At 42.2% G+C, this 12563-nt stretch overlaps 1 protein-coding gene across 5 annotated transcripts in view; it reads left to right on the top strand.

Annotated features, from left to right (window-relative positions):
• Positions 1-12563, top strand: part of CAPS2 (calcyphosine 2) — a 67406-nt gene that overhangs the window by 5995 nt on the left and 48848 nt on the right. For 2 of the 5 annotated variants that reach the window (XM_075931990.1, XM_075931984.1), the window contains exons 2-7: positions 336-444; positions 2603-2643; positions 8378-8423; positions 8507-8632; positions 9626-9658; positions 12263-12451. In XM_075931990.1, the coding sequence (XP_075788105.1) occupies positions 364-444; positions 2603-2643; positions 8378-8423; positions 8507-8632; positions 9626-9658; positions 12263-12451 (516 nt within the window). In that variant the 5' untranslated portion in view covers positions 336-363. Of the gene's footprint in view, positions 1-335; positions 445-2602; positions 2644-8377; positions 8424-8506; positions 8633-9625; positions 9659-12262; positions 12452-12563 lie in introns of those variants that run through there. The other 3 variants (XM_075931995.1, XM_075931999.1, XM_075932007.1) reach the window with 3 other exon arrangements.

Below are 12563 nucleotides of genomic sequence, written 5' to 3'. Positions count from 1 at the left end.
CACCTTCAGTTGCAGGAACCTACAGGACGATTCCCCAATTCCAGAGCTTCTTTCAACCACGAGAATGGCCATACAGGGGAAGGCCAAGTCCTGTTCCTTCCCAGCCTGGTGGGGAAATACAGCTAGGGACCCCTGGATGAGCCATTCCCAGCAGCATGAAGCAGATCAGATTTTATCGGAAAAAGGCTTATTTCACAGTCTGACACTTTTTTCACAGCCTAATCATGCAATAAAATGACCAAGTTGTGAGTTTTAGGAGCATATTGTGTAATTTAATTATTTTACAATAATATTTACATAGAAAAATTATGATTTTCATATCTTTTTATTTACAGTTTATTGGAAGGCCATAGTCAAATTTGCATGGATTTGGAGGTTAAAGGAGTTGCTGCATCTCCTAGAAGGCAAGCTGAGCTGGCATCAAGGGGGAAGAAACTTAGTCAAGTATGTTTACAGAAAGCTTAATGTTTCTATTTTTACTTAAAAACACACCCATAGATAGTTCCGTTGTAGTTTACAGACCTGTTAGCTCCATATTATGTTTTAAAATAGCATAGTTTAAGCAACCCTATTAAAGTTACTGCAATATAAAAGAAAACAAGTTGAACTTGCAGGGTAAGTATTAAAAGTAAATAAATTACAGTCTTGGTGGGTATAAATACAGGGTTAGATAATGGTAGCCATTAGTTTAATTGTAACTATACTGAAAATTAATACTTTAATTATGTACTGGAGATATTTCTCTTCCCCGGCCCCCAGGTGTTGTGCCCTTCACATTTATAGGTTAAAAATAGTTAAACAAATGCTAATCAATAACTGTTTTTTGTCCTCGCACTACATACTTCCATTTAACTTCCTCCTTGTTGCTAAGTGTCCACATTAGGGTGCCCAGGACTTAGACCTGTCAACAGTGGCAGATTGCCTTTTTCCTGCTTGACATAGAAGATGCCTTTCTGTATTCCACTCTGAGATCTGTTCTAATAATAGCATCTTCCCAACCAGTATTCTTGTGAGAATACTGTTTTGTAACCCTGTCATTCAATAGGCACCTCTGTGGTTATGTTGCAAAAGGGAACATGCCTATTCTTCGCTGTTCTTCCTCAGGGTTCTGAATGTAACCATTGTGACACTTCTGCCTTCTGTTAGCTAAAAAAAGTAAGTAACAGGAAACAAGATTCAGATTCTGTTCTGTAAGGTCTCAGATGAGAAGCTGTTAGTCTATATATGCAAAAATGAGGAGGAGTCCTGTGGCATCTTAAAGACTAACAGATTTAATAGGATATATACTTTCGTGAGTAAAACCCACTTCATTGGATGAATTGGAGTGGAAGTTACAGAGGCAGGGGTGTGTGTATATATAGTGTTAATGAGGCTAATCAAGTTGGGGTGGAACTGGCTCATTCACAGCATTTGGTGTGGAGATGTGACTATCAAGAGAGGGGAATTGCCTTTGTAGTACATTAACCATTTAAGATCCTTATTCAATCCTAAATTGATCATATTGAATTTGAAAATGAACTACAGTTCAGCTGTCTCCCTTTGTAATGGGGTTTTGAAATTCTTTTGTAGAAGGATGGCTGCTTTTAAATCCATTACTGAATGCCCAAGGAGGTTAAAGTGTTCCTCGCCTGGTTTATGTGTGTTACCTTTCCTGATTTCTGATTTGTGTCCATTTATCCTTTGGCACAGAGACTGTACAGTTTGGCCAATATACATGGCAGAGGGGCATTGCTGGTACATGATGGCATATATCACATAGGTACATGATGTTGTGGTTAGGTTTTGTGATGGTGTCGCTTGTATAGATACATGGACAGAGTTGGCAACAGGGTTTGTTACCAGGATAGGTTTCTGGGTAAGTGTTTCTGTGGTGTGTTGTGTAAGTATTTGCTTCAGGTTGGGAGGCTCTCCTGTCTTCTAATGTCTGTGAGAATGAGGGATCGTTTTCCAGGATGGGTTGTAGATTGTCAGTGATGTACTGGAAAGGTTTTAGCTGGGGCTATGTCTAGACTGCAAGCCTCTTTCAAAAAAGAGTGTTTATACTACAACCGGTACTTTCAAAAAAGCAATGTGCAGTCTGGCAGTCTGGATGCTCCTTTTCAAAAAAGATCAGTTTGCATTACATACCGCCTTTTTTCGAAAGAGCCATTTCGAAAAAAGGCGTTTTTCCTCATAAAACGAGGTTTTCTGTGGTCGAAAAAACTGCTGCATTCTTTCGATTTACTTTCAAAAGAATGCAGCAGCAGTCTAGACGCAGGGGAAGTTTTTTCGAAAAAAGGGCACTTTTAAAAAAAACAAACCCTGTAGTCTAGGCACACCCTGGGGGCTGTAGGTGATAACCTGTGGTGGTCTGTTGTTTTCCTTGTTGGGCCTGTCCTGAATTAAGTGACTTCTGGATCATTATCTGGCTCTGTTAACCTTTTTCTTCACTTCCCCAAGGGGGTATTTAAGTTTTAAGAATACTCGATCAAGCGGTTGTAGTGTTTGTCTCTGTCTGACAGATGTTTATCGGTGTCTGTATCACAGTTTTACACTCCTCAAAAGACAGAACTCTGTGTTTAAATCATTATTTATGTATTTATATATTCTGATGCTTTTGTAGGGATGGAGACCAAAAACAACTCACGGCGTTCGTCCAGCTGAGTAAGTCTATTCTTCCTGCTTATGAGCTGTCTGTTTTATTCTGCAATAAGTAACTTTGTTAAGCTTTCTTATTTCATTCAGGCTACGTCTACACCGGCATGCTCTTGCGCAAAAACTCTTTAGCACAAGAGTTCTTGCGTTAAAGTAGTTGTGCAAGAGAGCGTCTACACTGGCATGTGCTTTTGCATAAGAGCATCTATGCCAGTGTAGACGCTCTCTTGCGCAAGAAAGCTCTGATGGCCATTTTAACCATAGGGCTTTCTTGCGCAAAAAATTCATGTTGCCTGTCTACACTGGCCTCTTGTGCAAGAACGTTGCGCAAAAGGGCTTATTCCTGAGCAGGAGCATCATAGTTTACTTGCGCAAGAACACACGGCCAGTGTAGACAGGCAGCAAGTTTTTGCGCAAGAGCGGCTGCTTTGGCACAAGATCGTGCCAGTGTAGACACAGCCTAAGTCTTTATGCTGATATATAAATCAAGGAGTTAGATGAAATTTATCAGCATAAACCAGTTGGCTATACTTTATATTTAACGGGAAATTTTAATTGTTTTCTTTAAAATGATACTTTTAAAAGTTACATGTATTTGTATAAATTTCAATTCAGCAAAGTAGGGTTTTTTTTGGAAAGGTTCATTGAGATGAATGGCAATTAGGCAGCATTATTAGTGATTGTTCATTAACGTTTTGCTTTCTTTCAAATATTTAAAAGTTGGATGATAGTGCTTTACTTTTTTGGTTACTATCTAAGGTCATGGGTGTTATTTCTAATTGTAAGCCAGCTAGCCTTTATACTTTTTACCATTATGCTCCTTATGGATAGTTTCTTATAAATACAGAGAAACAATCATGAAAAAGAGTTTTAACAAATGATTTGAAAGATGTTTTTTTAAAGTACTTCCAAAGTTGGGGATTCTGAGGCCAGAAAATAGATATATTATTATTAATGCCATATTTGAGACTGAACTGGCCTATTTAAAAAAATCTTTATAACCATTTTGGCTCTTCATACCATTCTGCCAATATGTATTAAATATAACCTTGGAATGGCTGGATAAAGGAAGGGATAGTTCTGTCTCTGTGTATATTCTGAACTATCATTCTTCACTGGCTGGATGGACCTGGAGAGTCAGCATGTCTTTCAGTTGCAGAAGTGACTCTTTAATAATAGAATTTTGAAAAACTTTGGTAACAAAGTGAGAGAAAAAATATACTACTGTTGCTCATACTATACTTGGATTGCTGTTAGAAGGCTTGCTTGACAGTGAAATCTGATATATTTCACAAGTACTGTTTCTTCTTTGAGTGATTGCTCATGTGCATTCCAAGAGATGTATTCACGCACACATCACTGGAGAATATTCCCTTTAGCATTACCATTGGGTCGGCTCTGAAGCTCCCTGGTGTGGCACCTTTGGGGCTTGGTATATAAAATACTGCTGACCTCCCACCCTCTTACAGTCTTCTTCTCGCCATTGAAGGTTGTTGGAGCTTCTTAGCCTCTTGCATTTCAAGTACTTCAAAATCTGTTGTTAGTTTAGTTGTTAGAGTAGTTCAGTTCTAGTTAGCATAGCTAGCCTGATGGGGGAGTTGCATAGCAGGCTTGAGCTGTGACTGAGCAGTCCTGGCTCGTGCTGGCTCAGGGAGCCACCCGTGCTGCAACTCTTCATTTTAAATGTACAGGCAGTCCCCGGGTTACGTACAAGATAGGGACTGTAGGTTTGTTCTTAAGTTGAATCTGTATGTAAGTCGGAACTGGCGTCCAGATTCAGCCGCTGCTGAAACATCAGTTTCAATAGCGGCTGAATCTGGACGCCAGTTCTGACTTACATACAGATTCAACTTAAGAACCCCAGGCATCCCCAAGTCAGCTGCTGCTGAAACTGATCAGCGGCTGATTCCAGGAAGCCCGGGGCAGGGGCTTCCTGTAGTCAGCCACTGGTCAGTTTCAGCAGCGGCTGACTTGGGGATGCCTGGGGCAGAGCAGCTGGGGTGCTGCTGGGTTGGTCCAGTAGCGCTGCTGCTCCTCGGCGCTACTGCACCAACCCAGCAGCACCCAAGCTGCTCTGCCCCAGGCGTCCTGATTCAGCCGCTGCTGAAACTGACCAGCAGTGGCTGAATCAGGACGCCTGGGGCAGAGCAGCTGGGGTGCTGCCGGGTTGGTCCAGTAGCGCCCAGAGCGGCGCTACGGGACCAACCGGCAGTGCCCCAGCTGCTGTACCACAGGCGTCCGGAGCAAAGCGGCGGAGCACGGGGGCAGCGGGACAGCCCAGATGCGCTGTGGCTGCCCTGCTGCCCTCGGGCTCTGTGGCTTTGCTCTGCTTTGCTCCCCGTCCCCCTCGTCTGCAGACCAGGGGGACGGGGAGCAAAGCAGAGCAAAGCCGCGGAGCATGCGGGCAGCGGACAGTCCAGACGCGTCTGGGCTGTCCGCTACCCGCGTGTTCCTCCGCTTTGCTTCCTCTCCCTGGTCTGCTGGAGACCAGGGAGAGGGAGGGCCCCGTTCGTAACTGCGGATCCGACATAAGTCGGATCCGCGTAACTCGGGGACTGCCTGTAGTAAGAGCTGCTGGGCTTTCACTACATTTAAAATGCAGAGGTGCAGTGTCCTGGACCAGCACGAGTCAGGCCTGCTCGGGCTGCTGGACTCAACACGAGACTCAGTTTGTGGCGCCCAGTCCTGTCTGCTGTGAACAGACACTATTCCGGCAGCAGCCTCTGTTTGCTGTAGCCAGGGGCTGCTGCCGGAGCAGCCTCTGCAGGCAGCCAATCCGGGCCACTGTGAATAGGGATTGCTTGGCAGTAGCAGCCCCTGTCCACAGTGTGTGTGTGTGTGTGTGTAAGCTCCCACTGGGACCCCAGTGAACAGGGGCTTCTGCTGGAGCAGCCTCTGCCCTTGGCAAGCCTTGACTTGCTGTGGGTAGAGGCTGCTTTTCAACGGCCTCCCCTATCTCCCCCCTGTTGCCTTTGATAGAGACAGCAGGCGGGGCAGGCGGCACCGTGGAGATGGTGTTGGAGGAACCAGCTTTTAAGCCAACTCCCCCCAGCACCGACTCCTGTTCCCTCCCCCTGCCTCTCATAGACGCAGCAAGGGGAGGAGGGAAGTGAGAAGTTAATACTCCAGTCTGCTACCTAATAACCTTTTGCTTATTGAGTAGCCAACTAGTTGACTCCTTGCTTATACCCCTAGTGCAAATACCAGTGCATGTGGTGAGGGACTGCTTAGTTTAGTAAAAATACCTGTGAACCCTTATAAGATGTACTTTACGCAACTCAGAACATGGCACCACTCCCTGCTTGTTTTTGACAATGTCTTGCTGCCTCTACACTACCAGTCTTTCCTTTCCTCAGAGAGCTGTGGGGAAAGGCTCTGGCTGGGGGAAGCAGAGGGAGCCTTTCCTCTCTGCATCCCCAGTGCCAAAGACTTTCACTGATGCATGTGGCTATGGACTGTAGTATGAACACGTTTTACTTTTTTCTGTGGCATGTAGCTATCCATACTCTGTATGCAACCACTAGTGTTGTGCAATATAGACAAAGCCTTATGGTTTGATCTGCCTCCCCTAGAAAGTTAGTGGGCATTGGATTGAACCCAAAGGGCATAATCTAGTAAGACCCTGAATGCACTTTCATTAATGCTGAGAATCTTCATCTCCAGAAGGAAATACAGGCCACTGTAAAGAGTGTGCAGCATAGACATACTTTAGAGCAGGGGTTCCCAAACTTTTTGACACGGGGACCAGTAAATCCATTTGCGAGCTTTCGGAGGACCAGTAACATTCATTTGCATATTTGCATATTCATTAAGCAAATGACAAATATGCAAATATATTGGTTTTGGTCCTCCCAAAGCCCCCAGAGCCAGCTTTAGCAAAGCTTTTGATATGGCCACCCACAACATTATTACCAGCAAGTTAAGGGAATATGGATTGGAAAAATGGACTGTAATCCAATAAAACCCTGCACCACCACATCGTGTATTGAAAAGGGGCTCATTTATTTTCAGAAAGCTGACACCATCTTTGGAATTTTTTATCCATATTCTCGTTCCTGATGGTGAATGCACCAGGGTCTCTCCATTCTGACACACTGTAGTGCCTTTAAACCTCACTGTCAGCAGTGGGGATATTTAAAAGACACTGCTTTTAAATTTTTATTCAGGATTTGGGTGCGCCCTGAACTGTCCCCCTCCCCGCTGGCCGATTCTCTCACCCCTCATCCCCCACCTTCCCCTCCCCCCCCCCGCCCTGTGCCAGCCTCACTGTCCCCACCAGCCGATTCTCTCTCAATCTCTCCTGGCAAGCCTTGCTGTCCCTGCCAGCCCTGCTTCCGCGGGCCGGTTCCCCAGCCATCCCCGTGATCTCCCCCAGCCAGCCTCACTGCCCCCGCCAGGCATTCCCCCCCCCCCCCAGCGATCTCCCCAGGCCAGCCCCACTGCTCCCACCCCCTTGGCCAGCCCTGCTTCTGCCAGCCAGTTCCCTCCCTCCCCCCCCAGCCAGCCCTGCTTCCACCGGCCAGTTCCCCAGCCAGCCCTGCTTCTGCCAGCCAGTTCCCCAGCCCACCCTCCCTCCCTCCCCAGCCAGCCCTGCTTCCACCGGCCAGTTCCCCAGCCAGCCCTGCGATCTCCCTCAGCCAGCCTCACTGCCCCCACCAGCCAGTTCCTCCCCCGCGATATCCCCTGGCCAGCCCCACTGCTCCTGCTCCCCCCAGCCAGCCCTGTTTCTGCCAGCCAGTTCCAACCCCCCGGCCAGCCCTGCTTCCGCCGGCCAGTTCCCCTCCCTATCGCCCCCGGGCAGCTCCACTGCCCTGACCCTGCTTCCCTGCAGCCCATATCCAACTCCTCCTCCCCCCTCCACAGCCAGCAATAAGAGCTCACCTGGTAACCCTCACTATGCCTCTGCCCGGAGCCTGAAACATGTGGCTGCATCTGCCCAGCCTGGCTGAGGGCTTGGGGAACCTGGCACTGCACGGGCAGTCCGGAAGCCTGGAACACCCTGACAGCCACGCTGAGGCCCGGTATTTTTTTCCCGTGGCCTGGTAACAGCCCATAGTTTGGGAAATGCTGCTTTAGAGGGTGGTAAAGATACTCACCACCTAAGAGGATTGTGTCTAAAATGAAGTAAAAGTATAGGATTGCTTTAATGTATTTTAATGGACTTTCTGATTTCTTTAAACTGAATGAGGAGTCACTATTGTTATTTAGTTGGAGTATAGTAACGTTCCACTAAATCCCTTGTGCTAAATCCCTTCAGTTAGTTTTGAAGAACTATATTAAAAAAGGATCACTTTTTACTTCCCCATTGCTTCTCCTCTGGCTAATTATGGAGGGGAGAGAATTTGCCACAGTAGTAATGATGGGAAATGATAAATCCCTGGCTTCTGATCTTGCTGCAGCTGCTCCTACTGGGGAGTGAAAAGAAAAGGAGCCAGAATGGTCTAGCTAGAACTAGCTGAGGCTGGAAGTGAAGATAGAGCCATCCAGGGGCCCTTCACAGCTGCCAGTGTTCTCTGCAACTGAGGATGAGGAGACTCAGTTGCCACTTCCCAAGGTGAAGTGAAGGGATTGGTAGAGACTTTTGTCAGGTAGGCCCTCTCCAATTATAGTGCAATTGTTTATAGTGAAGGTATTTTTGTGAAAGGGAAAACACTTTAATAGCTGAAGGTTCCCTTTTGTACTTCAGCTGAAAACAAGAGCATGTGTTGAAGCATTACTAAACCCATATTTTAATTTTCTGCAGGGTGCCATGCCTTGATTTAGGCAAGCTGGGATCTTCAGATGAGGAGGTAATCGTGAGTTAGTTTTATCTGAAAAGTTTGCAGAAATTTGCCAAAACATTCTAATAACCCTCTTCTCTTTTGTGTTTTAGGATGGAAATTCTTACATACCATTCAGTAAGAGGTATCCTCGCATTGGCCCTCCAGATTCCTCTTCAACTGTTAGTTGGGGTACACCATTACAGACGCCTTATGCACAGCATTATCAGACACAACAGGTCAATTTGTCATTGCTAATATCTTAATACTGTGTTTTATGAGAGTTGAAGCAAATAAAGTACATCTAATTTTATGACACACTTTAGATCTTTCCATTTGTGTAATTAAATTAAAAAATAGGAGAGTATTATTAGTCAAAGTGCTTTCTGATCAAGGGTTTTTTGCTACGAAGCTCTTCAGAAATTTCAAACTTTCTTCATCACAGTAACCATTTATTGTAGACTGTTGATTTATACTCTTTAGTTCTTTTAATTTTTCTTACTAACAATTTGTACATTAGTGGTTAGATTGTTTCTAACAATTTTGAAAGCATCTGAAAATTGTGATTTCTACTTCTAAACAAATCTTACAAAAATTGTGTAAATCAGAAAACATTAAAATAATTAACCATAATAAGAAATAGTTTTTAAACATAAGTTATGAAAAATAACTTCTGTTTACAAATAAAAAATATTTATTGTGTGGACGATTGAGTTGATCTTGACCACTCATAAATTATTGAATTAGAGTGAAGAAACTTTATTCTTCACATTTTTCTTTCTTTGTCTTTCAAATATAATTGAGTTAATTTCAGAATAATATCTTGTTTGACTGACAACATACATTAATATATATATTTAAATAAATCCAGATAGAACATCAGTATTCTTCTCTTTAGGTACTGAGTAAGAATCTAAAGTTTTTAAAGAAATTAATGGCTACAAGTAGTTATCATAAAAGGAAAATCTGTTACTCAGTTTTTCATGCTGCTTTCTGGAAAATTATAGAGATGTTCAAAAATCCAAATTGCTGAAATTAACACATTTTGATAATTGCTGTGCTGAGCATTTTTCAGTCATTGTTACTTGATAGTGAGAAGAGGTATCCTTTGCATTTTTCTGTTTTGTTTAACTTTGGGAAAATATATTTGACAGATTTTCATTTGATTCATGCAGCAAGGTGGTGGTAATTGCTATTTAAAATAACATTTCTTTTTCCTTTCTATTAAACAGATGACTAGAAAATCTTGTCAGAAGAAAATGGAGGTAAATAGCTGGAAAATGCACCCTAACAATTGAATAGCAGAGGATTGTTCAATTTTCAGATCATGTATCACAGGTTTTAACCTTTTTGTATGATGATGAAATCATGCCATGCTTTTAATCTTATGTCATTATATAAAGCTATCATTTGAATTTTGAAACTATCAGATTTTTTTTTATTAGAAGTGGGGTGTGGGGAAAGTTCTGGGGTTGTAAAGGCCAACCTTCTGAGGTCAATATATGTTTAAGAAGTGGATTTCTAAGCTTCAGACAAATTCAAGACCTGTAAAAAATCTACAGGATTATTTTCTGAGGTAAGGGTGAGAGGTATATGCCAAATTTTAGTAAATTACGTTATATTTCTGTTGTTTTGGTGTGGAAGTCATCCTCTTTGTATGTCCTGGTGGAAAATTAGACATCCTTTGGTATTTCTTTAAAAATGTTTATTTTTCTTTAAACCCAAGAACAATTAATACAAAAAATGTGTCCATAAGAGCAGTCTGACTATCTGAAGGTCTGGTCATGAGAACATCTATGCAGTCCTTAAGCAAATAATCCACTGAAGTCAGATGGGACACTTGCATGAGTAGTAAGTGGCTTATAGGACTGGATACTTAGAAAGCATTATTTTGCTGCGAGTGTAGACTGGAACCTTGTTTGGAACAATGTAAAGCCTTTTATAATTTCTCAGCAATTGTTAATAATGCAGCAACTCACATTGATTAACTTATACTATATGAAATGACCACCAGTTAGGACAGTTTTAGGACACTGCAAATCACATTCTCTCTCTGTCTCTCAGCTTGTCTATACTAAACATTTTTTGCATGCATAGTTATGTTAGCAGAGCCTCCTGGTGGGCATACAGGATTAGCTGACAGAACGAGTTCTACTGGCATAACTAAATCAGTTCCCTGTTTGACAATAGCTAAGTTGACAGAAGCACTAATTCTTTGACATTTTGACATTTACAACAGATTTTGATGTCATAGTTATGTCAGTTTAGTAGATGTGATTTGCCTACTTCAAATCCTGGCCAACTTAGCTATATCAGTAAAAGTTTGTAGTGTGAACTAAATCTGTATATGTGTGTGTGTGTTATCTCACATTCTTTGTATCTTTATCATTCTCTCACGTAACGTGCATGTGGTCAGGTTAGAATCTATATAAATTGCTGTGTTCTTAGAAGAATGTTGCTATATACATTTATCTTTTTGCTAGATGGCATTTTTCAAATTGATTCTCAGATAACACAAATCTATTTTACTACTGTAATGTTACCAAAAACTTGAAATAGCTTTGTCTACATTCCAGTCTCTTTTCCTCTTCTTTTTTACTTTCTTTTACCTTCCCTCTTGCTCTTTATCCTCTTCATTCTTTCCTGGAGACTACAGTGACGGATGTGTTTATAAAAACCTAAGTAGAATAGATCTCATTTTCTTCTTTGTTTCTATTCCATCTGAATGTGCCTTGAAGAGAAAAGGTAGTTAAGTGCCACTAATATATTTTAATATATTTTTGAGTGTGCCCATGATTTCTGCATTGCTTGCTTTAAATGGCTGATTGTAGGAATATTTTCCCAGAAAAATTTAAAAAACACATTTTCCTCCTGTAGGAAACTCAATTAAAAGACAAGGTGATAAACTAATTTAAATATAGATTTTTCTTTATTTCTTGGTCATTTCCTACTCAATTTTACTGTTACTCCTGGTCTACAGTGAAATTGATCTGGCTATGTCACTGTGTGCTGTGAAAAATTCATGCTCTTGAATGTGCTAGTTAGTTTGACCTACTTCCCAATTTAGATGTGGCTGGGTCACTGGTAGAATTTGTTTTCCGACATAGCTATCGCCTCCTGGAGTTATAGATTTAACTGCAGCGACAGAAAAACCAATTCCATTGATGTAGGGCGTAGTTCTATGGTGGCATGTCCCATGTCCTATCAATAGAATACTCAGAAAAACATTGAGGGGGAAATAATTCCTTACTCTTGCATTTTTATAGGCTTGTCTATGCTTTTCTTGAAAGAGATTCACATCTTCCAGTAGAGCCTAGTTTCACAATGTGAGATACACTGTTCTAGAACAGGGCTTTGGTCTGCACTAGACAGACATAGTGGCATAGCTGCATTGGGAGAGGAAAAAAAACCACCACACCCCAACTGATGTAACTATACAGACACTGAATAGGGGAAGGTGAGGGAGTAGCCTCCAGTGACTGTTCAGTACCACTTCAAACTCTGATCTGGATAACATTTGGTCCCTTCATTCAGTATTTCAAACCAAATATGGGTTCATGCTGTTGCTCCAATCCTACAGTCCTCTGCATCTGTAAAGGCTGGCAAGAGATGACTAGTGGACTTTGGTTTCTGGATATGGTTCAGTGTCACTTTATTCACAGAAAAGTAATTAGCTCTAAGCAACACAAGAAGATTTTCATGAGAACAATCTAAAATTGTTATACAACAGTATTTACGTTCTTCTAAATTTTAAGTATGGTGTCAATAAAGATCAGTGCTTTAATGATAAAAATAGATGAGTACAAGAATCTTTGTGTTGACGTATATCAGCAGGAGGTTGTTATTTCTGATTATTCTTTGCTTTTTAGCTTTCTTTGTTGGAGCAAAAGACAATACCAGAAAATCTGCCACCCCCCACAGACAAATACAAATTAAAATATCAACAATATGAAGCAGAAATGAAAGAGGGATATAAGCAGTATTCTCAGAGAACTGTAGAAAATAAAATAAACAGTGCCCAGTTTCAGGAATCGTCAAGAAAAACAGCAGAAAAAGAGGTAACATTAAAATTTGTGGATGTACTTTGATGCTCATCCTCATGGTATCCAAGCATCTCTTATGTTGAATAGGCATCAAATCAGAGAAAGTCTATTTGAGGCCTTTCCTCTT

The sequence above is a fragment of the Pelodiscus sinensis genome, chromosome 1 (assembly GCF_049634645.1).
Source record: "Pelodiscus sinensis isolate JC-2024 chromosome 1, ASM4963464v1, whole genome shotgun sequence".
Classification (NCBI taxonomy): Eukaryota; Metazoa; Chordata; order Testudines; family Trionychidae; genus Pelodiscus; species Pelodiscus sinensis.
Note: the sequence above shows the minus strand (reverse complement) of the source record. Positions and strands in the feature narration are given on the sequence as shown.